The following is a 17,819-nucleotide window of genomic DNA, read 5'->3' as shown; positions in this document are numbered from 1 at the left end:
CACAGAGCCGCATCTGTCAACTCTACACACGGCCCTCAAAGTTAGCTCCATCGACCCTCCAAGTCCTCAAAACCATAATCCTGCAGAAAGGTAATTTGAACAAAGTCAGCCCCCTCCCATCAGTCATCACTGGGAAGTGCTGCATGTCTGCTCAGTGATGCTGAGACCACAGCTCAAAGGGATTACTGGTTCGCTCTGAACCTGAGCAATGGCATTTATAGTCTGCTCTGCGTAACTGTGTACTTGTCGGATCCCGGCACTAAGGCGTAAGCTGCCTGAGGGACGGGCCTGAGTCTCAACCATCTTGTATCTCTCCAACAACTAGCAGGCTTTAAGTATTTGGTTTACTAAGAAATATTCCCTAGATGGTCACACAGTAGTCAGTACACTCTCACAAACTACCTACACATTATGCTCTTTTAGCCTCCATGGTGTACTGAACTCGGTATGTATACAGTAGGAATGGAGTTAATGCCCCCCGTGTCAGAGCCATCCGGTGTGGGCAGCGTGGTGGCCGTGTCCGTGCTCTGTAGTGTTTCATGCACATATTTCTAAACCGGGCTTCACAAGTCTCCAGTTTCACCAAGGAACCAGACTCCGAAAACAAAACGTTGATTATGTTCCATTTATTATTAGAACCAACAGTCAACAGTGAATGACGGGCTAACTGCGCTCTTTCTGCTCACTTGGGACATGAGAGACTGGACAAGGAACACAGCACTGCTCTTCTACTACGGGGCTGCACCTGGCCTCTGACCGTCCAGCAGCAGGTGGATGCAGGAATTCACGGCAGTGACAGTCACCATCATGGGAGAGGCCTTCCCTTCTCTCCAGGGTTTTCTGCAGGGGAGGGGTGCACCGTGCTGGGCTGCAAACGTCTGAAGGTAGGGAGAGGAGCCTCAAACAACCCAACTTCAGAAGGCTCAGCCAAGTACCTACGGCCACCTGGCGTGCTGAAACGGGCGTCCCTAGGGATCACCGAGTCAAAACTTTGAAACTTTATTCCTGTCAGAAACAAGTCAGACTAAAGAGCCTACAGCTTTAGTGGCAATGAGAGGAAACTGGTGTTACCCAGAAGAAACCGGCAGCCATGAGCATGGTCCCAGGACTTCAAAGCTCCACAAACATGACGCGTTTCCTTTTGCCCGGCTAGGCTTGCTTCGCTTTCTTTCCTCTTTATGCTCCATTCTCTCTGTTTCCAGTTTCCATACGGTCTTGCCCCCACGCACAACTGGTATCTTAATGCTGGCTTCTTCTTTTCACCTCTCTTGCTGCTTTCAGTGGTGGCTAATGCACCACGTCACAGTATGAGCGACCTTCGAAATGCTCCTCTATCACAACTCTGAGTCTGGTAACTGGTGGTTTGGTGAACGGGCTCAGTTCAGTTTGAAAAGGGCAAGCAAGCGGTAAAAAGGTGGAAGCCTTGAGGCCAGAGCTATGAACTGCCCAGGCTGGCATCACGCGTGCTAACGGACTGGCTCGGCGCAGGGACACGTACGTGCCTCTACGCCTCTACCCAGTCCTTCGTCTTCCTGTAGGACCTACCGCCATCACGACAGTCAAACTAATACCTTGAAAATGTTTCTCTCAAACACAGGACGACCCTGGAACACATGATGAAGAATGTAATATCCAGTTACCAGGAATTCAAGAAAAGCAGACAGTTCAGTCTAGAGGACAGGACTGAATCTGGAGGCGGGATACAGACTGCTTTTGTGCTCAGATCGTTTCTAGAACCTTGCAGTGCTGCTGAAGCACATGAGTCCCAGAGCTTCTCTCAATATTTAAAAGATCAAAACTACTGAAGTGAAGCATACTTTAGCAAGATAACTGGGTGAAAATACTTAAAAATAATAATAAAAAAAGAAGATAGATGCTTATCAATCTCCCTTACTTACTTGCATTGTTTTTTTCCTGAGTGGTATCTGCATCAGTGTTAGAGCTGACAGATTGACTGTCTGAGTTTTTGCTGCTGTCACCTAACTTTTTAAGCCTATTTAAGCGTTTATCTGTCTCTCTGAGTCCGTATTTGCTATTGATAACAGGAGCAGGTGCAGGCAGTCCCACTCTGGATTTAAAAGCACCGGTTCCCCGTCTGAAAGAGAAAACAGCACAGGTTAAACAGACAGTGTACTCACTACAAGGTCAGTTGCTGTGGGCTCATGGCCACCTCAGGGGAACAGAGGAGGCACAGTGATGAGGCCTCAATCATCACTGGAAATCTGCCAAGTCTAGGACTCGCAAGAGAATTAAAACTGCATATAAAATTAATGCAAAAAACCCTCTAGATTTTAAATAACAGATTATTGTGACCATTATCAACTGATTATTAACTGCCCATGAGAAACTCCTAGACCCTGAAGAAGTCCACATGTAGGTGGAAATAACTAATTCTTCAATTTCAAAGCTGGTTAGTCAATAGTTAGGTCTACATTATAGCTTTTTTTTTTTTTTTTAAAGATTTCATTTATTTATTTGAGAGAGAGAATGAGAGAGAGAGAGCATGAGAGGGGGTAGGGTCAGAGGGACAAGCAGACTCCCCACTGAGCAGGGAGCCCGATGCGGGACTCGATCCCGGGACTCCAGGATCATGACCTGAGCCGAAGGCAGTCGCTCAACCGACTGACCCACCCAGGCGCCCCGGTCTACATTATAGCTTAAATAACCCACCTGTTAATTATATTCCAGCTCTGTTCTATGCAATTTACCTCTACAATGCTGAATATTAAGAACTAAGGATTTAAAAAAAGAAACCAGAGAATTTCCATAAATTAATTCATTACTTAGAACTCAATGTTAGATACAAAACAAATCTTAACTAAAATTCTGTGTAAGGTGGCTACACTACATCAGTGAAAATCTGACTTCTAGAACAATCAAAACTGTTTAATTTCTTTCAAGTTATTAAGATAAACATGAATGACCATAATTAACACAATGTTACTTAATAAAAGGCATTCAAAGACTTGCTTTTTTCACAGGACAAGAATGGTTTGTAGCCTACTCTAATAATTTACATTTTTATAGAAGTTCTTCTGAAGTGAAAGTGCTCGTGAAGAGGCTCTCATCGACCTTATTGAATCTCACTTTGCAGACATTAACTTTATTCAGTGAGTACTGGTGAGTTTCTGCTCAGCTCAATTTGAGAGAGTAAGTTACTGAGGGTTAAAAAAAAAAAGGCGCTACATATTACAATTAAAAAATGAGAAATCTCGGGGCGCCTGGTGGCTCAGCCGTTAAGTGTCTGCCTTCGGCTCGGGTCACAATCCCAGGGTCCTGGGATCGAGCCCCGCATCGGGCTTCCTGCTCAGCCGGGAGCCTGCTTCTCTCTCTCCCACTCCCCCTGCTTGTGTTCCCTCTCTCGCTGTGTCTCTGTCAAGTAAATAAATAAAATCTTTAACAAAAAAAAAAAAAAGAAATCTCTTTGTCCAAAATTGCCTTCACTGACTTGCCTTTTTGTCCTCAGCTTGTTAAGGAAAAGCCGTATAACAGCAGCTTTTGAACACACAGCAAAACTGTAGGCGCCCTCCAGCCTGGGAGCAGTACTGGCCTCCAGAAGAGCCCGTGTGATCCCCTCCTTTCAGGATGTGGATGAAGACAAAGTAACTACTCCCCCCACCCCCACCAGTAATCCAAGTGCTCCACTTTTAGCTAAGGGACACCGAAACTTTCAATCTCCCTTCCTACCATCTTACCTCTTAAAGCGAGGGGCCACACACCTAAACCGATGGCCAAACCTATCTCTGGTAAGTAAGGTGAGCATTCCTGCTTCCTTCACCTTTCCAGAACAGATCTGGAATTCCATTTTTATGAACGTTTCTGCAAAAATCACAACAAACTGGGTGCCTGGGTGGCTCAGTCGGTTAAGTGTCTGCCTTCAGCTCAGGTCATGATCCCAGGTCCTGGTATCGAGCCCCACATCGGGCTCCCTGCTCAGTGGGGAGTCTGCTTCTCCTTCTCCCTCTGCTTGTGCTCGCTCTCAAATAAATAAAATCTTAAAAAAAGAAAAATCACCACAAACTTATTGTGTGGCTGCCTCAGTTCTGGTCTTGGAAAGTGTGTCAGAAATCATGGTAAAAGGTCCAGGTTACTGCGACCCAGACAGGCAGGCAGTTCCACTCCAGTCCACACTGACACATGTGCAGAAAGAAAATGCAGAAATGTCAAAGGTGATTTTTTTTCTCATAGGAATTAGAGTAATATGGTATTTTCAGATAGTCCATGCCTTTTCCCCATAACCTGTAACATTTCTGGTTCACTTCCAGAAAAATGGGCCATATTTAAATTATGCTTAAATACAGGGGCGCCTGGGTGGCTCAGATGGTTAAGCATCTACCTTCGGCTCAGGTCATGATCCCAGGATCCTGGGATCGAGCCCTGTCTTGGGCTCCTGGCTCAGTGGGGAGCCTGCTTCTGCCTCTCTCCCTGCTCGTGCTCTCTCTCTGTGTCTCAAGTGAATATATAAAATCTTTCAAAAAAAAAAGTTATGCTTAAATACAAATGATCATGGTGGAATTATTTTTTTCTGGAATTAGAGGTTTTTGTTCTTTTTTAAAGTAAAACTCTACCACTCAACTGCTTCTCTACTTCCCTGATTTTTTTCTTTCTAACTTATGCAAGTAAGACGTGCTCCAGCTTTGCTGCAACAAGCAAAACAATCCTAGGATCTAAGTCCATAAAGCAAAAGTTGCCGGTCAGCCACCCTGCACCCCCAAAACCCCGAGGTGCCTGCCAGTGTGTCATCCTCCACCCCTCTGCCACGGTCTGCACACTTGTCTATGCAGTTGCTTCTTTTTAAAAAAGCAAACAAAACCGAAAACAAAACCAAAATGTATGGTAATACTCAGCAACCAGCTTTATCATTATGCAATAGACAAATAAATCTAAACTGAACATATGTTTTGAAAACTGTACATTTTATACTGAATAAACATTCCCTGATGGGCCCCTGGGTGGCTCAGTTGGTTAAGCGACTGCCTTCGGCTCAGGCCATGATCCTGGAGTCCCGGGATCGAGTCCCACATCGGGCTCCCTGCTTGGCGGGGAGTCTGCTTCTCCCTCTGACCCTCCTCCCTCTCATGCTCTCTGTCTCTCATTGTCTCTCTCGCAAATAAATAAAATCTTAAAAAAACAAAAACAAACAAACAAAACATTCCCTGATGCATTCAATCATTCCTCACTGGTGGTTAGTGAAACTTGCAGGGATTTTTATTTTTGTTTTTGTTTGCCACCAGGAACACTGCTGGTAATACTGCTCTTGAAACCAAATCCTTACTAACGATTGCTCGTATTTCCACAGGAGAGATTCTCCCATATGAGACTGACTGCCGGGTAATAGGGTGCACTTATTTTGAATGACTGCCAGACAATTCATGGCCCGACTAACAACGTATGAGTGCCCATTTCTCCACATCCTCACCAGCACTATAGAGTATAACTCTTATATTTTGCCAATTTGATTAGCGACAACAAATACCTGCTTACTGTTTTAACTGCCTTGTTTATGGCCATGATTTTCTGTGCGGCATCCTCCTTACCTTTCTCTTCTGGAGTCTGTCTTTTCCTTATGAGCTTCTAGGAGCTTTTTGTTATTTGGATTATTAACTCTGCCACATGCGTACCATTTTCCCTTTGGTTCATCAGTTGTCTTTGATTTTACTTTTGACTTTTCAAACATTCTCGTATTCACTGTTTTTTACCTTACTTCTTTCAAAACATCTCTACCCCCCCAAGGTTAGACAGATATTCTAATATTTTTCTAACAATTTTGCATTGTATTTTAAAATTTCAATCTTTAACCCATCTTGAACTTAGCTTGGTTTTCTTCCAGATGCACAATGAATGATACTAACATCATTCATTAGACAAATCATCATTTCCCTGTATGTGATATCAGATCTCACACACACTCGCCGCTGTTTCAGGCCTCTGTTCGTGTCCTTTTTTCTGTTTGTCCAATTCAGGGCTAATAGCATCAAATGTTGATCGCAACTGCTTCCTAGTTACTTTTGGTATCTGTTAATGCAAATCTCCTCTAACTATACTTGAGAAATTTTTTCTTGGCTATCATCAGACATATTTCTATATAAACTTAAAAATAATCTGATCCTTCATATTTTTTGGTCCTTCATTAGACTTTATTCCTCACATTTTCTACAGTAAGATCCGCAGCACTTACTTACGAACACACTACATACACGATAGTGATTGTCAGGACGGTTATAGTCAGAAACGTGCATCAAATGCATCCTGGATGCTTCATCCACGATCTCAGTGCCTTTGTAAACCTTCTGTTCACTGATTTCTTCACGGGGCCACCTCTTCTCATCCTGCAGCCCTGGCAGAGCGCATGTGTGCATGTCCCTGCACTGCTCTCACATCTGGCATTGTGCTAGTCTTGTTTACTCGGCATATACTAGACCTAACTAAGTCAGTTATTCAATTAATAGCTGATGAATAACTGAATGAGTACCTTTGACTAGTCTTACCCTCTTAGATGTTCCTAAGAATTTCAAGAATATTTGCAATCAACCTTTAAATCAAAGTGCTCAAATAGTCTGAAAAGAGCCGGGGCTGCTGTTTGGAGTAAGCCTTTCCATTAAAAATGGATCTGCTTGTGTATCTATCCATTCCTCACACTAACCCTGTGGAGGAGACAGGATCACCCCCATCTGACCAGTGAGAAACTGAGGCTCACAGAGAACTAATGTGTCTGAGAAACAGGCTGATATATGCAATTCCAGACTGGTAAAAGAGCTGTTTTAGGCTTGGCCCGGAATCCTGAATATGTGGCTGCATTTCTCAGGACAGCCTCTGAAAGCTTATTTAGCATCCTGTTTGCCCCGTTCGTTTGTTCATGCATTCGTTCAGTGACCAAATACTTATGAAGAACCTACTAGTGCCAGGCGCTGTTCTGGATGCTGGGGATATAGTAGTAGTAAGTGAAAGGATAAAAAAAATCTCTGCCTTTCTGGAGCTTACACTCTAATGGGCAAATAACCAGAAACCACAAAATAACCTGATAGCTAACATCTGAGTATTAACTGTGCACTGTTCTATGTGCTTCACAGGAAATAATAAATTTAATCCTCATAGTGACCCTGTGAGACCGCTTCTAGTGTTATTTCCACTTTATAGATGGGGTAATTAAGGCACAAAAAGCAGCCAAGTCGCCCAAGATCACGTAGGTAATAATGAAGTGCAGTCACAGGATTTCAACTCATGCAAGTTCCAGATCTTAGGCACTTAAGTGCTACACTATATGCTTTCCCTAGAAAATGATTTTTGAAGCATTATTCAAGTATAATTAAACTACTTCATGGATTAAAGGTCTTTTTGTGGGCTGTTCTAAGATTTAACCAACATTCAAACCATTTTTTATGTAGAAAATGATAAACGTTTTACACCACCACCCCCAAAAAGGGAGGGGGACAAATATTCAGCACGACCAGAAATAGGTTTTCTGCCATTCCTTATGGCAAGGACCCCGATGATGGGAGAGAAGCGGCTGGAGTAGTACCATGACTCCGTGCTTCTGCTCTCTCGTGACATGGGATAATACTGCCAGCTACCTGGAAAGAAGGGGAGCGGGGCCTCTGGGGCATTCACTCCCTCCCCCGAGGCTGGCTGGCTACAGGCTGGGTGTTTTCAGAGGGAGAAGGAGCACTACCGGACAGCCCTGCTCATATTTGCAAAAGTAGTATGAAGTGGGCAGAACGAGGGCGCTGGAGTTCGGCTGCCCCGGGTTCAGACACTTCCGTGTCTGTCCTTGCAATGTGGACTTATCACTGGTACTCTCTCTCACAGGACGGCCGCGGGGACTGAGTGAGTCAGGGTTAGTGAAGCGCCCAGCACAGCACAAGGTAAGGAAAACAGACTCCACAAACACAGGTTTGCTCTGCTGTATGGCCCTATGCCAACGTGCACTGCTTCGTGACAGAAGCCTTCCCGCAGCGCCAGCGAGACAAGCTCGTGAGGCCGCCTCTGGGAGCTCTTCTATGCAGAAACCAGTGCAGCGAGTGAGTGGAAACCAGAAGTCCCGCTAAGTCCGATCTGGGGGATTTCTACAAGGACTCCAGAATCCTGACGGGACACAAGAGGTACCTTATTAAGGAAGAGACAGAACCTAGGAATTACGAAAAGTATGGACATCAAAACAGAAAAATTCCTTGGTGAGCATAGCATAACATACAGAGAGGCCGAATCACTATGTTGTACACCTGAAACTAGCATATTGTGGTGTGTCCACTACACTCGAATAAAAAAATTAAAACAAACAAAACCCATAAAAATTCCAGAAGCCACAGCTTGTTAATACCCAAGACAACTTCAGGGTTTTTACATGATTATCTGTGGTGAATGTCCGTTGCCATTTTTTGGGCAACCCCACTCTGGCACTGTGTGTGCGTGTGTGTGTGTGTGTGTGTGCGTGCGCGCGCACACACACACATGTGTGTTAGTTCCCATTCTCTCTTTAGGCACATTGGTATTCTGACCAACTCAGAAAACAATAAGCTGGTAGTAAGATTTTAAAGGCTGAGGTGCCAAGGTCCCTAAAGAGCTCTTCATCTTTGGCTGCTGACTCACGCCGCACCGGGTGCAAGGCTACGGAACACAGAGGACGACCCCTGCGTGCAAATGAGGAGGAAGTGACCTCAGCTCATGCCACAACCACCTTACTCAATACTCTACCTTTCGCAAGTGTAACACTCGCAGAACTCATTATTTTCTCCAAAAAACCCGTCTCCGTAATAACAAGAAATCTCTTCTCCAGGTTCAATGTCTCTCAGGGCCTTCACACACGCCGTATCTCGACCAGTCGACACAAACTGAAATACAATCGACTTATTAAGAAACTCATACATGAGGCAGAAACAAAACACTTGAAATAAAAAAATGTCTCCACTTACCTTGCAGTTAGGTCTGCAATCTGAAAAATGTCCAAAAGATAAAGTCAATTAACTGTAGATAAGATCTGAAACACGAACAATTACAGAAATCTGAAATAAGCTTTCCACATAATTTTACAACTTTTGATAGAAGTTTAGGTCTCGAGTTCAACTACAGGATTATTTATTTAATAAGTTGGTGGGGAAAGATCAAGAGGTTCCATCTCCAACCTCCTGTTAAGGGAGACGAGGTTTGACGGTCTGACAAGGCCATGCTAAGTCTTAGCAGTCCTGCCCGCCACTCGCGCCCGCCCGAGAAGCACAGCTTACCATGGTTTATAAAGGCGGCGGGGCCAAGCCAGAGCTGAGCACAGTTTTTCCTTGTGGAATACATGACACTGAAGTCGTTTTCTCCGTGTCTAAGTAGCATGTTCTCCTCAATTTCTGAAAGTTCGGCAATACAACCCACCAGTAATTCTATTTTGTCATTTCGTTTCCTATTTAAAATATGTCATGTTAAAAATTACTAGTAATTATAAGTAACAAGGCTTCTTTTAATAAAATAAGCCTGTCCAATCAATACCAGGAATTGAGAAAGCCTAGCTGTGTGTCTATCAGCTGAGCCCCTGGGACCTCCACCGGGCTATGTCCTCGCCCTCCCCGGAAGCCCCACAGCCTTGAGCCACGGCTGCCTGCCTAGCTGCCTCTTCGCTACGAGAGGCCAGAAGCTGCGCTAACCTCTGTCTCTGAATCCCCTGCAGCACGCAGTGTCATGTTTTGCAGGCAGGAAGGATGCAAATACCCGCTGCCCTCAATTCAACTTGCTGACAGTGGATGAAGGAGACAGAGACGTAATAAAATTTAAAAAAATAAATAAATTAAAATAAAATAAATAAATTAAAAGAAAAAAAGGGAGACAGAGACAAGCAGGAGGAAAAAGTCACAGGGACCCAGGAATGGGATGCCACCCTCTAGAGCAGCACCATCCAAGAGAAATGTAATGGAAGCCAAACACGGAATCCTCAGCGTTCTAGCAGCCACATTAAGAAAGTAAAGGAAAAACCAGGCGAAATTACTTCTAGTCATATATTTTAACCCAATATACCCCCAATCCTATTCCAGCAGAAATGTTAATGAGGACTACAGTTTAGTGTAGCATCTGGCACATAAACCACATGGACAACACTTCCCAGTTCACACTGAGCCACGAGCGGCTGGTAACCACCGCACTGGACAGCCCAGCCCTAGAAGACAAGACCCCAAAGCTCTACATCCACCGACAACACAGGGAGCCAGGGGAGCTGGGGAGCAGGCTCGATATATTCCCATGTACACTCACAAGCACACATCTATCCCAGAGGCCTGGGCGTGCTGCTCTTTGGCCATCCCATTTTCAGGTACCGGATTCTAATATTTTTGCTATAAAAAATACTGAGGGTATTGAGGGTAGCTTATGAGAGGGGCAACATGTTCCTTCTTCTGAGAGATAAGGTAGGAACAGGCATCAGAGGAAAAATATAATCCAATATTCTCTCTCATGAATGGCTTTCATCCCTCCTACCTGGGCTCCACTTCACTACCCTTATTTAAATGGGCACATCTATGTCTGTGTATATATTTAGGCAGGCAACACAAAAGAAAATTTCCACCTGTGAAATTCCTAGGATCATTAAGACTTCACAGCCCACCTTCCTCTAGGCCAGCAGGAGACGAACTCTCGAAGCCAGGTTCTCCAGCCCTGGCGCCCACATGCTTCCAGCAGCCTCGTCACCGAGCCGCACTCAGACTCAAAGCACGGTGGCTTAGGGACAGATCTGGTTCAACTCCGATTTCTCATTTCACTGTCCTGACCCAGGTCCCTGGGCCAAGTCACTGGCCCTGCAATGGCTCCTTTAGGGTGAGCCTGGCTTCACTCCTTCCCACAACTCTCTTAGCACTTCCACAGTTATTTACGAGAGAACTTTAACTAAGATGACATGACGGGTTATACTAGTATAATAGTTACCACTCTTTTGTTGCAACGATTTTGGCTCCATTTTGTTCGGATGAGTATCTATTACAAGGCAGTATTTCAAATCCACTGTCAGTTGCAAACATTCGCAAGTAAATAAATACCTAAAACAAACAAACAAAAAAAGAATATTAACTTTGTATTGTTTATCCAGTTAGACTTGCTCAGAATTATAAAAGCAAACCATCACCAACAACATAAAACATTAAAGATCATTAAGTAACAAACTCTGTTGTTACTTTAAAATTTCACATATTTGAGTACCCAGAAGCTTGGCCAAGTTCCTCTAAAAGTTCACAGTAAATTTCACCTTTAGATGACAAAGTTTTCTCTTTGGAGAGTCATACAAACAATCTTATGTATGATTAGAACTTCACATTGCTCAGCTTTATGTAAAATTGATTTAAAGTTTCAAGTTCACTAAAATTTAAGTTTTAGTTTTCTCTACTCTTATCCAAACAGAAAAATAGTATTAATCTTATCAATAAACCTACATGTTCCTTGAATAATTTCTCCTGCATTTTGTTCTTGTTGAGAAAATAATGCCGTGCCCATTCGCCTGAAGTCAAACATTTGAAGGCTTTCTCCAAGTGTTCATCTTTCTTAAAACGTTCAATGACTTCCTTTAGTTCTTCTTGCCTTCCCTTAATAGGCCGAAATCTGAACAAAATCAAAACATTCACTTTAGTTATCTGCTATCATCCCTGGGCCACTGTTGCGAGTTCCTGAGATAAGAGATTAATAAACTAAAAACAGCCAGACTTAATAAAAGATAATCATCAATTATCCTGAGAATTATGCTCAAGTAATAGCGATCACCAGGAACTAGAACTTCTCTTTCTTCAAACTGTACTTTGATATTCTTATTTTGCTATTACCTCATTGAACTGATAATTGACCAGATGACTCAAACGAAAGCTGTCTGATTCAGGCTCATACTAGCCATATACTTTGGATGGTACAAAAGATCTAGAACAGAATGTGTCTAATTGAGAGTTAGAATGACAAGATTTTTTTTAAAACATGCAGAATTCAAGCCAGAAGAGTGCAAGGCAATGAGCTTCAGAGGGATGAAGCAAACAAAATCATGCCATAAACAACATTCTGTATGTGCACAGTTAGAAAAATCCCAAACCAACTAGTATCCCAAGAGGTCCCGAAATACACCCTGATGTTCTAACACCCATGTCAAATTAATCTTTGATAACTGCATTCAGAGAGCAAAGAGTTTTGCAAAAAGCACAACTCTAGCGGTGATACTGCTAAATTGGTGATTTCAAAGAAAAAACTGTCGGGGTAGAATTCTGAAAGGCTTCTATAATAAAACCAGCCATGCTTTCAGAATACTGTACAATCGTGGTCCAAAAAAGACTTCTGTTTGTAAAGCCCCTTATTCTAAAGCTGTGTTCTCTCAGTAAAACGTGTAACTTGCACCTTAATTTCAAAATTTCTTCTCATGTCAATTTCCTTTGGTTTATTTTCCCAAATAAAGTTCTTTTGTTTTGTTTTTGGACATTCCAGCAACAAAAAAGGAGCTAGACTGCTACTGAAATAAACTGTGAAGAAAAAACTATTAGTGGCTGAGGAGAAAATATATTTGAACTCCGAATCTTACTCCAACAATTAAAATTGCACGTCTTGCAAACCCCGAACACACTAACATGGAAGTAAGATCTGGCACAAACTCTAGCAAAGGAAGTATCCAAGCAGAATTTTTTTCCAGGTAAGCTATCATAAAGGTCTCCATCACATTTCAGTGAGATTTTAAGCCACAGTATCTCACCACAGATTCTTTATTAGGCGCTGTGTACACAGGTGGTGTGGAGGAAAATATGAGCAAAGACACAACCACTGCTCTTGAATGGAAAACCACTTTGGGACTAAGAGACACATACATGCATCCAATGGTTAAGCAAGGCATCGTTATGCTACTGCCAAGTTAACAGGGCACAAACTACACGCTACAGCACTTTCAAGTATGGAAACCAACGGAGGTGTAAGGTCTATTTGAGAAGGGGTTTTGGATTTGACAGTGATGTGGGCAATGAGGAAAGTGGTGATTTCAGCTTTCTAAAGAAAAAGCAGATTATTACCATAGGCAGGAAAGAATCAAAAGGCAGCAGGCAAAGTGAGGGGAAGTCTAAGCAGAGGATCTTAATGAGGGCGGATTCAAAGAGTTGAACAAGGGCTGAGAGAGTCAGCTTGGCCAGCAACATTGAGGGAAAGTACTAGAACAAGGAAGAGGAAAGACGTGAGCCCCTGAGTGGGGGAAATGCTGTTTACTGGACAGGACCCATATCCACTCTAGAAATGCAAGCTGACTCTGCTAGGAACTAACTAGCCAGAGTGTCAATAAGCTGCTCACAACTATTAAGCAGAACTATGAGAAAGACTTCAGGCACATCCTAGAGAGATCATATGAATAAACGGACAATGCCCTACATTATTTTCCATTTCAATCAATTAGCATACCAGCCCTCACAGGCAGGTGAGTGCAAGTCCTTTAAACAATTCAGAAGGTCTTTAACTAAGCTGTCAGAATACGGTGTCAGAGAACCACCGTTAAAATGATCTAAAAAAACCACCTGCAGAATTGTGGAAACATCCATACTTCCACACAGAACACTAAACTACTTACTTGTAGCTACCACAAGCGATTTTGTCAAGAGTGGGTTTCTTAGAAAACCTAAACCCTCCGTGCCGCAATGCTACACTATGAAGTTCCCTGCACAGGAAGGACAGACAAGACGCCCCAGCAGCTGTCAGCTAAGGCACACCTCCTCTTCGAGCAAGACAGAATGTGAAATGGTGGGAAACAGATAACCCATGCTTTGTGGAGGAAACAGAAAAGCAACAGTTCACTTATAGAATGAATATGAGGACTCATCTATGATGTTAAGTGGCTACAAAGCACAGAAACAGCCAAGCCATCTTTCCAAGTTTAATGTGGAATCGACCCACGTTGACAATGTGTTTTAAAATAACCACATGGCTTGATGCATTAGAAAGCAAGCCAAAGTCAGGGCTAAATTCACCTAAAGCTCTTGAGAACATGTCAGAAAAATAAGCTGCAGACGTGGAATGGATGCTGCCTATTCCTGACAGGCCTTCTGGGTGCTCTCCACTTCCCGAAACACGTTCCTCCCTCTCTGAAAATGCCTGTCAGCTCTCCTTAGTTTTGCTTACTCTTTGTTCATGATGCCAAACAATTTATATGCTAAAACCAACACAAAATAACCAACCTGCGATTTAGTAATAGTCTGCCTTTGTTTCTGCTTTCCTGACTTCTACTGCTTCGAACACAAACAAAACCCCCGAAACTGCCCCTTGCTACTACTCACTGGCAAGAACCCCTATTTCACTTAAGATGTAATTTGCTGTCAGAACTTACTGTCTCAGTTGGCTGCTATAGGCGTGAAATGACAGTGAGGCAAAGGAAGAAATGGTTCTGGGCGCAGACAGGAAGGGGATGAGACAGTTGTTTTCGATAATCCTACAGAAGTACATCAAAATCACCTGGCTGACAGCTCAAGTCAAATCCCATTATAACAGATACTGCGGGGAGATAAAATTACTGAATAACATAAGACTGTTACAACTAACAGAGCCAGAGCAAAAAGGCACTGAAGACCCTGGAAAAAAGTGAAGTGTTTTTCTACTACTGAGGAGAAAAATACCCTTTGTCCTCTCCTTAACCACAATCATTCTAAACCTACCACGCAAACTGTACAAAGCTATCCTCACACCACGGTTCTTAAAGCTAGAAGAATATTTAGGTTATATGAAACAATGCTCCTGTTCCATAAATGAGGAAAACAAGGCCTAATGTAAGGGCTGTTAACGGAGGGACTATTATTACCCGGCCTTGTGCCCAGTCCTACGCTCTCGTGTACGACTCTGAGGGTCCTCTGGTGCTTCATGATCAGAATAGGATTTGACTGAGCACAGCACAGAGCCCAGCCAGAGACTGCGAAAGGGGTGGACACAAATATACACTTTTGAATTCAGTATCCGGGAAGTGGCAATTAGCGTGGCAGGGGAGGCAAGAGACAGGAATTTGGCATTTCCAAATCAGTATGTCCCTCCTTCCCTCTCTTAATACAAACTTTACAACTTTAAATAAACCAAACATTGTTCTCTTCCCACACCTCTGATCAATGGCTGGTATAAGAAATAACAAAAATATGTCACTTAAGTCATTTATTATTAAAAAGGGCAGAAAGAAACATGAATTCACACTCCCACACACCTGTTCCCCACTCTTTCCAGAGACTGACTTCCCAGGTTTTCTTGCTATTTGGTTTTTCTGTTTCCAAACCCAAGGGACCAGTGTGGCAATGAAGGGAAGTTGCGGATTTGTATTAGGTGTACTACTGTGCCCTTCCATTAGCATGTACACCCAAGAGCTGACTGGAGGGAGCGGGAAAGAGGAGGGGGACAGAAAAAAGGGAGCAGGGGAAGGAGAGAGGAAGAGAGAGAAAATGCTCAAATATTTAAGATATAAAATAAGAAGACGGTGAGGCAACACTGTGAACACATTTCCCCCTTTGAAGAAAGTTCAGCTGCACACGGACAGTTGGTAGATGCTGAGGAATCATGCTAGAACCACAGCTCTTCATTCCTTCTGGACCTGAAAGGAGACAATCCCCAGACACATACCTGGCTGAGTCCTGCAATCAGTGCTCAGCTAATCCCAGGGAGTGACTCCTGATCTTTTGATGAATGCTTTCTCTTAAAATTACCCTGTTATGGAGTACAAGTGGTTTTTTAAATACAGCTATTACTATGATCAAACTATTTTAAAAGGTTTGCAAAATGTTCTAAAAATCGTGTTTATGCTGACACCTCCAATTACTTAACACAAAAGAACATCATAAAGATTGAAACAGGTTAGCTGGTATCTTATTATTGTTTGTAATGCACTCTACCTACCTCACAGGGTTGTTGTGAGGAAAACTGTCAGATTTTGAAAAATGCCTTGAGCTCCTCGAAGGAAAGGCGCTATATAAATGCAAAAACAAACAACAACAATAAAAACTATTTGTATAAGTTGTATTTATAACTTCGAAACAGACTTACAATATTAGTTGTCCCACAAGTCCTTAAAACGCTGTGACACTCAAGAGCTTTGTGAAGCCGTGGGCAGACTCAGCATATAAACAAAGGCCAAGATGCCGAAAATCTCTTTCCCACACGACATCCTTTCCCCCTTGATCACATTAAGTTAGAAGGCCTAAAAATGTCTTTGTTTTCTAATCAAGCGCTTGATTTTAAAGAGACATTTAAAGTGATTTATAAATTTACACCCCATACTGGATATGAAAAATCAAATACATAAATAAGCAAAATTAAAATTAGATGGTTACAACAGTAGAAGGATGAGACAAGCCGAGTATAATTTGGATTAGAAAAATAGAGAAAAGTTCCAAAAATCCTGTGAGGATTCTTCCCATTTTTTCATCGTGTTATTTCCTGCTCAGCGTCCCCCACTCCCCAGGAGACGGAAACCTCCAAGTCGCGCCGCTTACAACAAGGGGCATCATGGAAGGCGTCCACCCCTGCTTTACACTATCACCTGTCCACGTGCTTTCTAAAAAATTAGAGACATTAAAAAAAAATCAGAGGCATAACTAGCAACTCTGTTCTCTGGTTAAAAGGAAGAATTTCATTTTCATAATGGACAGAAGTCAACTAAATCTAAATATTCCCCAATAAATTGAAATTACTACTTTTTTTATACCATTTCTAGATAGTCATGCTACAACTCTAACTTGTTTGTTTGTAAATGTAGGGATTTATCAAGATTAAAACATAAGCATTCATAACAGAGCTGGGGAAATTCTTAAGCTGTGAAGTATCTACTGTATCTGAACATGGTTTCTGACGGCACACCGTGAGAAGTAGAGGGAGGGGAAAAGGCATAAAACAGAGAAACTGAAAAAGGACAATCAAATTACAGATGTACAAACATGGGAACGAGGAGATCACTCTTACAAGTGACAGACAGCTTGGACAGTGAAGATCCAAGCTCCAGTCATGTCTTTCATACCCCAAAGAGAAGTCCATAAGCTTAATAATTTAAGAAACAATCAAAATTATTCTAATGCAGCACCCCTGATTTTCCTCATTTCCTATAAAATGTTATCTTTGAGAGTGACGTAAGTCAACATTCTGATAAATTCTTGCTCAAAAGGTGAAGAATCAGAAGACAGTTTTATTTTCAAGTTCACGAAGATTAAATGAACACGTACGCCTTTCACTAAGATTAACAAGCTTCATTAATAAAACTTCTGTGTACTCCCTAATGGTAGCTTACAAAAGCCTATTAAAAGACCTTTGAGGGGCACCTGGGTGGCTCAGTCAGTTAAGCGGCTGCCTTCGGCTCGGGTCATGATCCCAGGGTCCTGGGATTGAGCCCCGTGTCTGGCTCCCTGCTTGGCGGGGACCCTGCTTTTCCCTCTCCCTCTGCCTGCCACTCTGCTTACTTGTGCTCTCTCTCTCTCTGTGAAATAAATAAATAAAATCTTAAAAAAAAAAAAAAAAGACCTTTGAAATGGGAGCGCCTGGGTGGCTCAGTCAGTTAAGCGTCCGACTCAGGTCATGATCTCAGAGTCGTGGGACCGAGCCCCATGTCAGGCGCCATGCTCACTGGGGAGTCTACTTGAGGATTCTCTCTCTTCTCCCCCTCTGCCCCCCCACCCTACATGCACGCACTCTCAAATAAATAAATCTTTTTTTTAAAAAAAAAGGCCTTTGAAATGACACCTCTAGTAAAGGTGGACAGTGCTCGGGGACACAGCAGCATTGCCTGCTCAGCCACGCGGGCCCAAGGTGCTCTAGAAAGGGCAGAGCACAACCATCTCCACCACCTATGGCTACTCTAGGAACTCCAGGAGTAGAATTACATGTTGTACTGAAAA

General features: G+C 42.9%; 1 protein-coding gene across 7 annotated transcripts in view; it reads right to left on the bottom strand.

The window, feature by feature from the left end:
* The window catches only part of KMT5B (lysine methyltransferase 5B), a 54,942-nt gene that overhangs the window by 9,236 nt on the left and 27,887 nt on the right, over positions 1-17,819 (bottom strand). For 4 of the 7 annotated variants that reach the window (XM_081797658.1, XM_081797657.1, XM_081797656.1 and 1 more), the window contains 8 exons: positions 15,832-15,900; positions 14,291-14,392; positions 11,394-11,559; positions 10,894-11,003; positions 9,219-9,385; positions 8,910-8,929; positions 8,692-8,828; positions 1,899-2,095 (listed from right to left, as the gene is read on the bottom strand). In XM_081797658.1, coding sequence (XP_081653784.1) covers positions 1,899-2,095; positions 8,692-8,828; positions 8,910-8,929; positions 9,219-9,385; positions 10,894-11,003; positions 11,394-11,559; positions 14,291-14,392; positions 15,832-15,900 — 968 coding nt within the window. Of the gene's footprint in view, positions 1-611; positions 2,096-8,691; positions 8,829-8,909; positions 8,930-9,218; positions 9,386-10,893; positions 11,004-11,393; positions 11,560-14,290; positions 14,455-15,831; positions 15,904-17,819 lie in introns of those variants that run through there. The other 3 variants (XM_081797659.1, XM_081797655.1, XM_081797660.1) reach the window with 3 other exon arrangements.

This window comes from Leptonychotes weddellii, chromosome 11, assembly GCF_054177405.1.
Source record: "Leptonychotes weddellii isolate Sample4059 chromosome 11, ASM5417740v2, whole genome shotgun sequence".
In the NCBI taxonomy this organism is placed as follows: domain Eukaryota; kingdom Metazoa; phylum Chordata; class Mammalia; order Carnivora; family Phocidae; genus Leptonychotes; species Leptonychotes weddellii.
The sequence above is the reverse complement of the archived record's forward strand: the minus strand, read 5'-3'. Positions and strand labels throughout refer to the sequence as shown.